This window comes from Acromyrmex echinatior, chromosome 19 (genome assembly GCF_024713525.1).
Source record: "Acromyrmex echinatior isolate Ae372 chromosome 19, ASM2471352v2, whole genome shotgun sequence".
In the NCBI taxonomy this organism is placed as follows: domain Eukaryota; kingdom Metazoa; phylum Arthropoda; class Insecta; order Hymenoptera; family Formicidae; genus Acromyrmex; species Acromyrmex echinatior.
In genome coordinates, this window is record NC_141870.1 from 4,933,011 (window position 1) to 4,948,254 (window position 15,244).

At 33.1% G+C, this 15,244-nt stretch overlaps 1 protein-coding gene across 1 annotated transcript in view; it reads right to left on the reverse strand.

Annotated features, from left to right (window-relative positions):
* Positions 1-482: 482 nt before the first annotated feature.
* The window catches only part of iav (transient receptor potential cation channel subfamily V iav), a 30,831-nt gene continuing 16,069 nt past the window's right edge, over positions 483-15,244 (reverse strand). Inside the window, exons 6-13 of the mRNA XM_011063806.2 lie at positions 8,170-8,386; positions 7,165-7,326; positions 6,051-6,248; positions 5,484-5,593; positions 3,936-4,285; positions 3,275-3,526; positions 2,873-3,182; positions 483-1,864 (exon numbers count right to left, since the gene is read on the reverse strand). Of these exons, the coding sequence (XP_011062108.1) occupies positions 1,690-1,864; positions 2,873-3,182; positions 3,275-3,526; positions 3,936-4,285; positions 5,484-5,593; positions 6,051-6,248; positions 7,165-7,326; positions 8,170-8,386 (1,774 nt within the window). The 3' untranslated portion in view covers positions 483-1,689. The remainder of the gene's footprint in view (positions 1,865-2,872; positions 3,183-3,274; positions 3,527-3,935; positions 4,286-5,483; positions 5,594-6,050; positions 6,249-7,164; positions 7,327-8,169; positions 8,387-15,244) is intronic.

Genomic DNA, 15,244 nt, shown 5'->3' on the forward strand with positions numbered 1-15,244 from the left:
AACAATAGATGGAGATTACAGACAAAACTGGAATATCGTATAGACTGTACACGTAGTGAATTGCAATTGTAACTAAAAATTTTCAAAATCGATGCCCATCGCTCGATGTATATTTTTGCGCGTTCTACTTTATTTTCTGCATTAAACTGTATAAAGTATGCAACAATTATCGAATAATAAAAAGAAATACAAATAAAATGTAACATTCTTGTAATATTATGTGGAGAGTAAAAAGGCACAAATTTTCCAAGTCCTGCATGACGTGTTTAACGACATTGTAAATTTGCTTAACGTTTTAACGTAAAATAGTATGCATATGCGGCAACTCAATTTTACAAGGGTTGATTGTTTTGTCAGTAACGCAATTTACATTTTCGAGTAATGGTCTGTCAAACATTTTGACTAAAACTGAAAGTGGTACATGAATGATAAAACGCGAAAGAAAATCAAATTAATTTAAGGAATTTAAAGATAATAACATATTGACTTAAAAATAATTTATTTTATACACATTGTATATACAAATAACATTCACGTACAGATATGTAGATAAAAAATTCAAATAAATATTCGGAGATATTGTCTCCAATGCGTGGAATATATTATTTATACTATTCTTATGTTTAATGTGAACTACGCGAAAATTAAATAAAAGTAAGAAATCAATTAATATATATTGCATAGTGAAGAGATTGCTATTATCACACGATATTGCAGCATAGCCTAGCTGTTAAACTTTTACTAAATGCTTTAGCTGCAAATTGCGTAATTGGCAAATCTTGTAAAAGTAAAAATCTGGAATCTCCTTCAAAGTTGAAAGTATCTTAGGTAGAAGGTATGTTGCTTACGCTATATAACCGTATCTCTATCTTTGAGAAATTCCTCAGTGGTTCATTTTAATAGATATATATATATGAGAAAATTTCTCATCGTGCAACTCCTTCTGAAAATTACGTAACGGTGAATTAACATCATTTGGTCCCCGGCATATGTGTTTACTTTAATAATTATCATACGGAAGCCTGTTACTTGGCGGCATGTTTTCCATAATGAGATATGCGCCTCGCGAATAAGATTGAGTAATACCTGTATTAATAGTACCTATACACACAATATCGTTATATATGCAAATCGCTTTGAATCGATCGTATATCTTCACAAACTGTTTAGCTCGAGCTTATATACTCCTCGCGAAAGCACCCAAGCTCTTTTTTACATTAAGCACCACGTGATACCGCCAAAAACCTAATTTATACGACACTAATCTGTGTTCCAAAGTTCACCCCCCGGGAAAAACGGATGAATAAGCCGACCATTTACGTATGTAAAAAGATATTGTCAATTAATTTTATCCTTCATTTATCGTGCTCGTGTAATTATTTTGTATAACGATCGTACACATTTTGCTTCTGCTTATTCCTAAAGATACATCTATGTAGAATTTTTAAATAAATTAGAGATCAACTTGACGTGATTGTAGAATGAAATAAAGCGCATACATAATGTCTTGCTGCGTGTGTGTAGACTTTTTGAAACTTGATTTATCGAGGATATGTTCAAAATAAATGGTTTCGTTCGGGCGTAAGATTTCTTTATGCGGGATCATCCACGTGTGCGACCCTACGGCGCTGACATTGACGTCGTCATCGACGTCGTGATCGGTGCAGCGCAAAATGCCATAAAGTCATATTAAGGACTGTCCGGTGCGTTTTCCCGCCAAGCCAATATTGTGTTCATGTCGGTAATGCCACGCGTGCTCCATGGCTCGAGCGGATCCGAGGACGACGTAGGTGGTGAAGCCGCCTTATTCCGCTCAATCGATTCCCTTCTCCTCGCTGGTTCCTCAGTTTCTTTAGGCGATACCCTGCGCATGCATCATAAAAAGCACCGACCGATTAGGAAAGCAGTCAATCGAATGCCGATACCGTTCTATGCAGACTGCCATTGTATTTTTTTTTGGTAGACACTATTTAATTTTTTAATGTAAAATTGATGATTCTCTAAGCACGATTTTTCTTTTACGCGATAATAGATCAGAGATCATTAATTATTGTATGTCTTTGCAATTTTTAACATTGTCGTATTTGTAGCTAAGCTTTAAATTAAATCTCAGTTTCAAATCAAATCCACTTTAACAATGCTTTTGTCGTATATTTTTTATGCCAAAGTTATAAATATGATACTTTATTAAAGAAAAATCGATCGGCGAAGAATCTATAGTACAATCGGTGTGGAACATTGCGTAACTAACGATGTGGGATAATTATTAGATGGAATTTAATTAATGTGTCATTTAAGTCGTGTCAATTAACGCACGCGCGCCGTCATGTCGTTCGCCATTATGCACTTGGAAACTTCAGATTCTATTGTCAGCTATCACGATTAGTTATTCTGTTCAATAAACATCGACTTCTATATTTGTATAAGCTATATTTGTACGACTAAAAAAAAATGGATATCGATGATTGTTCATATAACAAATTTATATCTTCCTTTTCGAGATCTGTTCTTTATTCCTGCACTGTCTAAACATGAAATAAATATAAGTTTGTTTCGCTTTAACTTATTGCACCGTGTGCACCAGTTCAGATAGTGCAGGAATAAAGAACAGATCCATGGAAAAATTATGTAAGTCTAGAGATACCTTTGAACTCGTGTATTTTTATACAACTGTTTATCTTTTATGAAAAAACCGAGTTTTGTTTTACCTTAAATTTAGAAATATGTAGAATATAGAACTTGCATATATAATTTTATTTTCGAGAAAAAAATATTTCAGCGTTCAATCATTGTTTTCTAAATATATAATTTATCGCGAAATTATCGGAAAATTTTGCACAACTCATCATTGACTATATATATGTTTTATTACCTATTCTTGGCCGTTTTTGGTCGACGTTTTTGGATTTTATCGAGTGGTTTGGTAGGAATGCTGCCATTCTGTTTGACCTCCGGCTTAATTGTTTCCACGGTGGTCTTTCGTCCTTCAGTCTCGATACGATTCATCGGTCTCTGTTCCGGATCATTCAGTAGTGGTCGATATCGCAGACTTTGTTCGACGGATGTTGTAGATGAGGAACTGTCGCCATCGTCATCACGGCGTGACCGTTTCGATGTAGTGAATCTGTTATTCGCGGATTTTATCCTTCGAAGGCGAGCTTCGGTGCCAAGTAAATTATCGCCTATAAAAACGATTGACATAAATTTCTCTATTTATAATAATACGACATTTATGCAATTTTTATTAATAACAACTTCGTGTATTTGTGCTCACCGCCGAGGTCATTGTCGCTGGACTCCATGAAATACTGTTTCTTAACGATAGAAGATTTCTCAATGGTCGGCGGCGCGACCATGGCGAAGTGTGCTAGAATTTGCGGGTCGATTGTGGTTTTCATTGAAGCTTCGCTTGTGGCTAAAGCGGACTTCGCTATTTGCAGTAGAGTTTTGTAATCCGTTGTAGTCTCAGAAGCGATAGCGAGTTCCAAAAATGGATCTTCGACGGTTTCTTCGAGCGCTTTCGTTTCTATATTCAATACTATTTAATCTCTTCATATTAAATTGGTTCATATTAAATTTTTACAAAAAAAAACCGCTCTCAATATATTTATTGTAATTTACTCTTGTTATTATCGAATATTAACAGAAAGAAATTATTAATTACACTAGTTGACAGAAAAAATTTTGATCAAGTATCAGATTAAGTGTTTTTTCTACTTTTTGATGTGTTTAATTTAAATCTGTAAATAAAAACCTCATTTTTCTCAAAAATTTGTCGTGATATTTTTATTTACAGATTTCAATTCAGTGCATCAAAAATGAAAATAGGAAATCAAAAATAAGAAAATCTATTCTGATTAGAGTTACTAGATAAAAAAAAATTTTTCTGTTAAACATCGTTATTAATTATTAAGAATTTTTATATCTGTACTTACGATTCATATTTCTCAAATTCATTGCCTCCACATCCTTTACGGGATCGATAGACTTATCGATTAAATCTGTGAGACCTGATAATTTAGTTTCCTCTTTAATGGGTTGATTATGCGGTTGCACATTTATCACCACTTCTGGATTATTTTGGGTTGTTTTCGTCTGCTGGTCGTTGAGAGCGGCTTTCGACTGCGCTGTCTTTATCTGTTTTGCGTCGATATTGGTAGGTATGCCTTCCGTCGCAGTGGATAAGTCAAAGTCATGTGCAAAGGCCATTACGTCCAAAGCTGCGGTTAACGCATCATCAAAACCTGCAGTAACTGCCGACACTTGCGGTTGACCGGCATTGGGACTGTAATGTACGTGAAATTAACGCGTAGCCACAATATTCCATGGGCAGATTGATGTAACATATAAAATGTTCAATTTAGAGAGAATTATTATCGGAATAATTATATAATATTTAGTTACTCTCTTAAAGCAAGTAATTGATAAGGAAATTTGCCAATAAAAAATTATAGATTAGCGGTGTAATAAACTTACATAAGGATTTTTAAATATACCATCCATAAAATATGCCATCCATTGGCAAAAAGATATGTATGATATGATAGTACTAATAAATTAAATTGAATTAATAAAAGAAATTAATAAATAAAAAATTATCTGATCGAAATTAAATCATCAGCTTTTTTCAAGATATTAAATTATCGATGTGTCTGAAATATCTGATTCTTTATATTAAATGTCGGATCTATTCATCTTACATCCTGCTATATAGATATTATGTAACGCATCGCGTCGAGCTTCATAAATATTTAATAGACTCAAGATATGGTCACGTTCACGTTGCTGTTATGCGTTCGTTACATAAAAGCATAGCCAATCCGTGAAGGTTTCCGATGTTTCTAGATGTCTGCGATGTCTGCGATGTTAGCTATGTCCGGATTGCAGGTGGCAGACTCGACGGAATTACGAGGTGATAAAAAGTATCGTCATACCGTCTCTCTGACAGTGAGTCACTTCCACAAGGACGATTGTAAATCTATGCGTTGCAAGTTACAAACGCGTGAAACGGTCGAGACACAATGTCAGCGAGTAATTGAAACAGATTTGCATGTTTTTTTTTTTGAATGTATATGTGCACGTGAAATAATTAAATAAAGTTTAATAAAAAATAACATAATTAATCAATTTTTAATATAATAACGAAGTAATATATCTAAACGAATGTAGTATAATTGTAATAAATTTTAATGAAAATAAAAATTAAAAAATATGTACATACGTAGATTGCAGCAACATTTGAATGGAACAGAAAATACATCATAATTTTTTATTTTATAATACCGGTGTAATAATTAACAAGTGTGTATTATTACAGATTATAACATAAGTGATAATCTGTAATAATATAACAGTAAATTGAATATGAAACCGAGAAATTATGAGACAACATGAGTATTTTGGAATTATACCAAAAGGATAATAAATCAACGGATAAGTCTGAAGAAATACTGTGTGATGAGATGCGATGAAAGTATCATTACCTGACTCGCACAGGGGTGGAAAAGGACGCGCGACCCCACATTATACGACGGAGTTCCTCGCCAGTCATACCTCGTTTTCTCAATTCGAGTATCGTGACTTTTCCGACTCGCTGCAAAAGTACATGGGGCGAAGTGATATTATATTATAACGCCATCATTCGTGTTACGATACTTTTATAGGTATAATTGAAAAGTCGAGAAACGGTTTTAATAATAATAAAGCAATATATTTGATTCTTTTAATAAATATATAAATTAGAAAAATTTTCTATTTATTTCGTTGATCTGCGAAAAAAATGAGTTATTGAAACATTAATGCCGTTCATTTTTAATACATCTTGGAGTAAATATTGCGCGTAGTTGTACTATTCTGACGAAATTTACTACACCGTAGCAAAATTTGCTGTGTGCATTTTACGAGAGTCGATACCAGAACTCATATCAGTCGAATGGGACGCCGATAAATAAATTGTGACGCTTGATGCACTGGTGTGAAATAAATCTTTGGATATACATCGCCGGTGCATGCATGCATGAAAAAAGAATAAATATAAGTAAATAAATCACCTTCCAATTAGACACAGCGCCCTTACGCTGCTTTGCTCTGGTTTTCGATTTACTTTTAATAACCAACACGCCCCTTTGTTCCGACGCGGGGTTGTTCGGATCATCGCCGGGTCCCAGTTTAATGCTGTATTCCTGTAGGTAATTATGAGCATCTTTCTGAGATACGGCGCGTTCCAAAGACACCACGATTTTTGCCCACTTGAAAATTAATAAAAAGCAATTTAATTGAGCAAATAAACTCAAGAATTATTTTGTGATATTTATTTGAGCACGAAAAGAACAGCTTTGTTGAAATATCTATATAAAATATATATATAAATAAAAATTTAGCTGGATACAGATCTGAAAACAATTTTGTTGGACCATTAAAATATGTAAATATGTAGGTCACTTAAACTGGTTGCTGGAATATCAAAATTTTTTGCAATATTGTTCATCATGCTTGAGATTCCAACGTAATTATTTTGATAGTTCAACAAAATTTATTATTTTTAAATTTTATCCGTATCTACCTAAATTTTTAGGTATTTCAGCAAAATCATTCTTTCGTTTATATTTGAAAGAATGTTTTTGTTGAATGCTTTTGTTAAAGCTAAAAATTTAGTTATAAATGTAGACCCGAAAATAATTTATTGAATAATTAAAATAATTATATAGCACACTCAAATCGATTGCTAAAATGTCAAAATATTTTGCAATATTTTGTGTTGATTATACTTGAATTTCCTACATAATTATTTTGATAGTGCAACAACATACTATTTTTAGACCTAAATTTTAGATACTTTAGCAAAATTTTTTTCCCATGCATGATCTACACGCTGTAGTTAATAATTTCATTTTAATTTATCATTAAATCTTTGTATAGGACAGTCGATGTACAGTTCGAGTATTTTTATTGTGTATTTTCGTTTTCTATCAAACATTTTTCTAATTTCTATATACAATTTCGTGTCAACGATAGATTTTTAGTTTAATAAGTACAAATACTTTGTGGAAATATTAGACATTTATTTTAGCATTTCCTAGCACTCGAAAAAATAATTTATAAACAATATGTTTTGAAAGTGGATATCATAAATTAAGAAAGACCACGAATAATTTCAATACCAACCTGCTTGACGAATTCCTTTTCGCTTTGCTCGATAACATGTGCATATGTATTACCCATCATGGCAATTAGCATGTTGAGCAGCAGTATGGGCACAAGTACCATGAAAATCGCAAAGACGGTCTTGCTCAAGTTAGGATAGGTCGTGTTACTCAAATCCGCGTACTGCAATAGAAGCAATAAAAGCAATTGGATAAATGCAACACTGGTACATCGTTGCCAGTAAATCGTCGCGACAATTACGTGTGGGTGCTAATAAATAGGCGACCAATGCCCGATGTTGCGTGCCCGTCGCGCGACGGCGGAAGCACATAGAATTTTCGAACGGAAACTCGTATTTTCCATCGTACTATGGTCGCTATCCCCTCCCCCCTCCCCCTCCTCCTCCCCTCTCTTCCCTGTTAATTCAGTGCAACGAGTTAATCGTTATACGCGAACTGCGAAACCGAGCAATGATTTTTACCGGACAGGCGGTATTTTATACACCCGCCACGCGTTCATGCAGATGCGCGCTCGATCGTTGTGCTAAATCTTTAATTTCGTCAGGAAACCATATTGTAGTGTTATTTTGTGCGACGTGGAATTGTCCGTGATTGAAATTCAAGATTCATAGCCGCGTGTCCTGACGCACCGCCGGAACAATGTTTGGGATGATGTAAACACGCGTGCGACGTTTAATTTCTAACTTTGACACGCAGTAATTAAACTAATGTTTAGCAAGGCTCTAAAAATGTTTAAAATAGAAATACAAAGGATGAGAAAAAAAATTAAGGAATGGATGAGATAAACAAATGGATTCGTTCAATGGAAACGTTATTTCTGTAAATGTAAATAGAGCAAATTAAATTTACTAAATTAAATTTGCTTTGCTCTTTTAGATAAAAAAAAAAAGAAAGGATGTGTAAGAGGATTAGCTTACACTTATGTGCATGCGTGTGCAAGATAAGGGTCTGCAGTAGAAACTGCCACGACGTGTGCCAATAAAACGGTAATCTATGGTGAGCTTACGTTATAATCGCCGAGGGTTATCTGAAACAGTGCCATCCAGGTCGAAGGATAGGAATGATACAGAGATGATTTCACTCCGGGGAATCCCTTATAAAGAAAGTAAAATGATTGCGAGAATCCAAAGAGCATAACCGTGTAGATAATACCAAAGGTCAGCATATCGCCCGTTATCATGCTGTATACCATTGTGACAAATGGACCAGTCAATCGAATCGCTCTGTAAGAAAGAAATTAATGTAGTGAACAAGTATCTAAGAAGAGTATAAAGCATCTCATAAAAGTAATGTTTTAATTTTAAGATATTAAGTATTTTGTTTTTGTCTCCGTTGTTTGAACTTAGGCCCGTGTTTTCACAATATATTTATCTAAAGATTGAAGGTTACCAAGAAATTTATGAATGAACTTCATTGATGAATCTCTTGGTAACCTTTAATCTTTGGATAAGCATATATTATCTTAAAACGTCTAAAATTGAAGTATTTTTTATTATTAAATAGTTAAATGTTTGTTTTGCAAAGATGTTTTAAATGTAAATTTTAAACGTTGCACTTTTCACAGTGTTTGGTGATGTATAATCATTTTTATTTTGTTAGTTGGTTATTAACAAAAACTTTTTTACTTTTTCATTAAAAAAATTTGTTAGAATAATCACAAATTTTGATTAAAATAACACAATTTTTAAATGAAAAAATAAGTTTTTGTTAGTTAAATAACAGAACAACAGAATAAACGGTTATACGTATTGAACATTTCCCTCAGCGTGAAAAATAGAAAAGTGCAATTTACGGAAATGATCAAATATCGAAGACAAAATTTCCGAAGTTTATTGAATTTAGCTTGTGCACCGTGCAGTTTGTTTTGACTTTAATTACACAATGTTCCACATATTAGCGGTATCAACAAAATTATCATTATTGCTGTTACGTGAATGAGCTGTCATCGTGTTTCATTCAGTGATATTCGCGCATCAAAGTTCGAGGTAAATCAGTCTATTAACGTCATCGACATCGATTTCACTCGTATGATTCAAATGCGCTTAATATTATGCATACAAAATCCATCGTAAAACATTTACCGGCCTGATATATGTGGGATGCACATGATAATTGCATCCCTCTAATCCACCAAAATGATGTGTCTTTTCGCTCGCGCACGACAATCTAGCTAAAGCTAGATTCAAACATCATCATCCCGCAAACAAATTGATACACGTGTATTTTCTTTCTCGCGGTACACGTAATTAAGTTTAATACCGATTAATGTAAAAGTGTTGTTTACGATTATCGTCGCGCTGACTCTCGTGACCGTTGAATATGTAGAAATAATAGCTGATTTGGAATACATGCAATTTTATATTTTGCTTTCCATGAAATGGTCCAGATATTATTTGCATTTACCGGTATTAATTCGCACGTACAGAAAAAGCTTTGGATAACGAAATGTTCGGTTAACAAGTTAAAAAGTGCATGGCTTTGAACACTTGATATCGGAGTTCAGTTATCGCGTTTTCAGTAGCCGCGATAACACGAATAGGTCAGGCACGAAAAGTGCTTGTGCAGCAATCCAGTGTGCATATGTAAACTACTCTTCTTACACGCAGCTCACAAATTTATAACGAGGAAAACAATTAAATGCTAATAACTCTACCTACCAGAGAGAAATTTAAATACGTTATTGATTACCCTGAAATAATCGATAATACAATTTATCCTTTTTAATATCATTTAAAAAAATAAAGAATAGTAAAGCGTAAAGTGATTTAAGTGATTATAGTAAATGATATATTATAATATAATAATTTACAACTTTCAAGTATTAAAAGCTACTAAAAAATATTAATAAATAATTAAAATTATTCATGTCGAATTAGACATGAACCGTACATAAACGATTTTCAATAATAAATTGAGAAATTGATAAGATAAAAAGAGAAAATTTATTACGCAGTATATAGGGATATGTTTAAAATGTTTAAAATGTTTTAATTGATATCCCTGTACTCAAAGCGAAAGAAAATTTCATTTTAAGTTAGCGTATTACTGATTAAATTAACTTTGTAATACTCCAATGTAAGTAAGTTACGACTCTTTCGTTATCGCAAAGTTAGAATCGCGACTACTAATATAAAGCAGACTTCGAATAAAGTATTAACGTATTATACTTACTCATCGCCATTAAAACAATTCACTGACAAAGATTTACTTCAATGTTCTTCATATTGTCTACCATAACTATTATAATTTTCTTTATTTCGTAATTGTACACAAAAGAATATAATACATTAACAAAATTTAATTTTAGCTAATTGAAAGAAAATATAAATGGAATTATCGTTGAAATTATAATAAATGGAATTCTAAACGGAATTATATATAAATTATTTTATTCTCAATTGTACTGGATTCTTCGTCTTTTTTCGCTCAATGATTTTTTTATACGCTTTGAGGATCGCGTATTTGCGTTATACAATTACAACTAACGGTATGCATTGATGAAATCAAAACGATTTGTAATTCGAGATTCATGGCATCCGGCGTATCATATACGAGCACAATAGGAATACGAGCTGTAATCGAGGGATCGAAGAACGAACGATTAAAATCGATGTCGTCACTACCGCCGTCGCCGTACTGGACGGCTACGGAAAACAAAAGCTTTTTAATCCCGACGCTATATCCGTATCCGTCGACAGACCGACAAATTTTTCAGATTCGTCATTCGGCTGAGATTAAGATTGAAGAGACTCTGTGAGCGAACGAAGCGACGGACGGATGAACGAATGGCGAATGATCGACGAATAACGGCGGAAGAGAGAACATCGATCGAGCCTCCATTAACTCCGTCGTCGTCGACGTCGTCGTCGTCGTCGTCGTCGTCGGTCCTACCCTCTTCCGCTAATCGATGAGTGACCTTATCTTGTCAAGGGTTACCGGCGCCCATAAATCTTTGGTCTTTTTCTCAGAGTAAGTTCAAGGGAGGGTACAGCCGCGATAGAAAAGACACCGCGGATATTTTCCGATATAACTCGCACGGTATAGCACAGTATAAGCGATGCAACTTGGATGAGGGATATAACATCGTTGTCCCGGGTATCGCGTATACGTTGTCCCGGGAAAATCAATAGGAACGTCGACTTCCGCTCGCCAAACAAGTTTCCGCTACGCAAGTCTTCCTTGCTACTTTCAGTAAAGTTCGAGAGGGGAGACGTCATATTTTTTTCTTTTTTTTTTTTCCATCGCCTTATGCAACTCCTTCGGTAATTATGCCGGATTAATGTCAGCTGAGCCATCGTATCGATTTATCATAATAATGAATTATAAACAAACTTTTGTTTCTTTCTGCTATGATGAATATCTGATTATGAGAAGGAAACTTAAAAATAATTAATTTTAACTACTAGCTTTCCGTATGCAGAATGTTCCATGGAAATTGGATTTTAACTGTAGGACCACTACGTTAAAAATAACTCCTATATTTTTGAGGAGATACATGGGTGATAATTTTATTATTCCGTTTAATTTGTATTTATTGATCGTACGAGATTAATGCAAATTATTAAATCAATTATATCTGTGAATATCATTGCTACCAAAGAAATGTATGCTTAATATTACTGCTACAGGCTTAATATAGCTTTTGACGCTGACAAAGTATCAAATCGTATTAATTCAAAAAAGAGGATAAATTGAATGATGAGTAATATCACGAGAAAAAAATTATAATGTCATTATCGATACCGTAATTCAATACAGCCTTTGAAGTCCAGAACTGTAATGAAGGACTAACTGTGTTACCGAGTCCCCATAAAGTGGGGCTTCAATATATTTTATTTATTTAGAGCGCGGCGCGACGTAGAAGCCGCGATATTCCCCACGCGTAATTACTGTCCATCAGGATCCTCTTTAGATTCCCGACATCACTTCGTTTAAGTACGTATACGTGCAGTAATTCCTCAAAGGTTTCCCGCGCACTCTCGATGCCACTCGGTGTTTCTTGTCCTCCATCACGGCTGTCGTTCGCCTTGGCAATAAGCCACAGTCACGCCTGAGATTAATTTCGCACAAAATTTAACGGGAACCCGCTACAACCCGTCTCTAAAGTTACGGCCTAAGTGCTTTACGATGTACCATTTACGAGCCGCCGTTTTACGTCTGTTTAAATTCAATATACACTCTTTGCGCCTGTACAAGTTCCAGGAACGCCTCTGTATAACTTATAGCTAGATCTCAGGCACCTTGTATCTTAGGCGCAGCTAAAGGCCACAGGAAGAGGGTACAAAAGATAATATAATGTTCTCTTCTTTGAGTTGATATTTCGCGCGTTTCAGCTCGAAGACGATATCTGATAGAACTTTTTCGTATTCTATGATATATACAGGATGTCCCGTAAGTTTTGGCTAATCGCTTTTGTGTAGAGCAACTAAACTAAGTCGAAAAGTCCTCTACCATTTTGCAATTTTCGCAATAGTTAAGATATTAGAGTAACTCTGGCAAATACGTCGCGCTGGGATTTACGCTCTGATTTAGAAATCAGAAAAAATAGAAAGAATGCGAGGATAATTTTTCCACAACTACTTTGTTATATGCCTTTATGTTATATTAGTATTGTGTTACGATTTTAGTTTCTTACTGTTAATGAAATTATTGTAAGTTGAATCGATTTGTCACTGTGTTGAGTAGCGCCATCATAAATTAGAGAAATAGCAATAAAGCATACAAAATACAAGTACTTTGCTCTTGTATTCTTTGTTTAGTTTGTTGTCTTGTATATTTCATTTGTTTGGGATATACGGCATTTTTAGCGAGTGGGATTTATGTTCAAAGTATACAAAGTGGGTAGATTAAATTCAGTGCACTAAATGCAATAAACGCGTTACGTGAAATATCTCATTGTAACATATGTAATATATGTGGGAAGATTGTAATTATTATTTATTATTTCATATACATATTTATCATTCTTATTCCTTAAAATTTTATAAACGCATTTTATAAGTTATTGTGTCATTTCACGACTTATTTATATACATTATTTGTAAATTTTTCATGAGCCGTACATATCCCTCCCCTATGAGTAGTATATCCCACTCTTATGGAATATATGACAAAAATACAAGGGTTTAAAAAAGTTCATTTTTTAATATGTGAAATATAAATATTTCGGATTTCCAATTTTTTTTTCATACTAGTAGACAGTACAAAGTTTTTACTGATATAGTTTGTTTACTTTAAACATAATAAATAATATTTAATAAATTTTTTTGATAAGTGCGGCGTATATACTGGAGTTATCCTAATTACTAAAAATTGCCAAATATTGGTTTTGAATAATTTTTTATTCAAATACTATCAACTTTACAGAAAAACTGAAAGAGACAAAAAATCATTTATTTTCTTCTCATAAAGTTCTGAGAATTTTTTCAGAATTTTTTAATATTTTCTCATGTTGGTAAAAATAAGAAAATGCAGTAAAAAATTAATAAAAAATTCTGAAAATTCATAGAGTTCTATGAGAAGAAAATAAATGATTTTTGTCTTTTGCAGTTTTTCTGTAAAATTGAGAGTATTGAATAAAAAATTATTCAAGACCGACATTTGGCAATTTTTAGTAATTAATAATTTATTAACTATTGCGGAAAAAATTGCAAAATGGTAGAAGACTTTTCGATTCAGTTTAGTCCGCTCTATCTACACAAAAGCGATTGGTCAAAACTTACTGGACACCCTGTATATTTCTATGATATAGTATATATAAAATCACCGATTGTGATTGAAACAGTACACGGAGAGATGAGACACGAAAATAATGATTTTGTTAAAGTTTCTAAATATTTAACTAGATTTGAAATTATATAATTTTGTTAGACTATCGAAATAATTACGTAGGATTTCAAGCATGATGAGTAATGCTGCAAAAAGTTTTGACATTTTAGCAACCGATTTGAGCGACCTACTTATTATTTAATAATTATTTTAATGATTCAACAAAATTATTTTTAGATCTGTATTCAGTTAAATTTTAGATATTTCAGCAAAACTGTCCTTTCTATGTAACAATAATAATATTTATAGAAATAGAATTCTATTTTTAAAAAAATCCATATCTTAAACAAGATACGGAAATAGAAATGCATTTTTAATTACTTAATTCCCTATGAAAATTTAATAATGTCAAAAAATAATATCGCTGCAACGATCGGTATCTGATTTGTAGAGAAGTAGAGCGTCAAGCGATTAGTAACTATCTGACACCATGCACCTGAAATATAGTGTTTTAGTGATGTTTACGTACAATTGGACCGCGGTAAAACAAACTGAATTTTCCGAAAGGAGCAGCTGCAATCCGACTGTTCTATTCCCGATGTCGGTCACGTAGATTTGATATCACGTATTAGGAACGTATAAGCACAATGCGAATGCACGTTCTCACCTCTCGATAAACCATTTGTCCTATTCTTCGCGGAAGTACATCCGACAAGAGACGTCGACATTCGTCAAAGTGTCGTTAAGCAAGAAACGCTTGCTAGCAGCATGTCGCGAGTAACCGATGTAGGAAACAGATTCACAACTTGTGGAAGTTCTCCGTAAAAACGGGAAATTCTGCCAGTAGAATGCAAATAATGATTTTATATTGTGAGTTATGGAGACATATTACGATGCCTATAAAGAAAATGTATTATATGTTTTAAGAAATTTAAATTATAATTATATTATACATTATAAATTAAAATAACTAAATAAAAAGGTTTAAAAGATAATATATAGAAAGGTAATCATTGCAAAATTCTTTCTCATGAATAACTTTCAGAAATTGGATTATCATGTATAATATTAATGCATATCGCTTAACTTATACATTGAAAAAAGTCTGCTTTGGTAATAGCTACCAAATATTGATTAAAATAATTTCATTCAAACGGTTTCATTCAGTTGATTTTATCAAAAATAATTTTACCTTTTTAAATATTTATTAATTATTACTAAACACATTATGTTTGGTAATATTTACTATAAATATTTAAAAAGGTAAAATTATTTTTGGTTATGTTAATCAAACATTTGATTGAAATTTCACT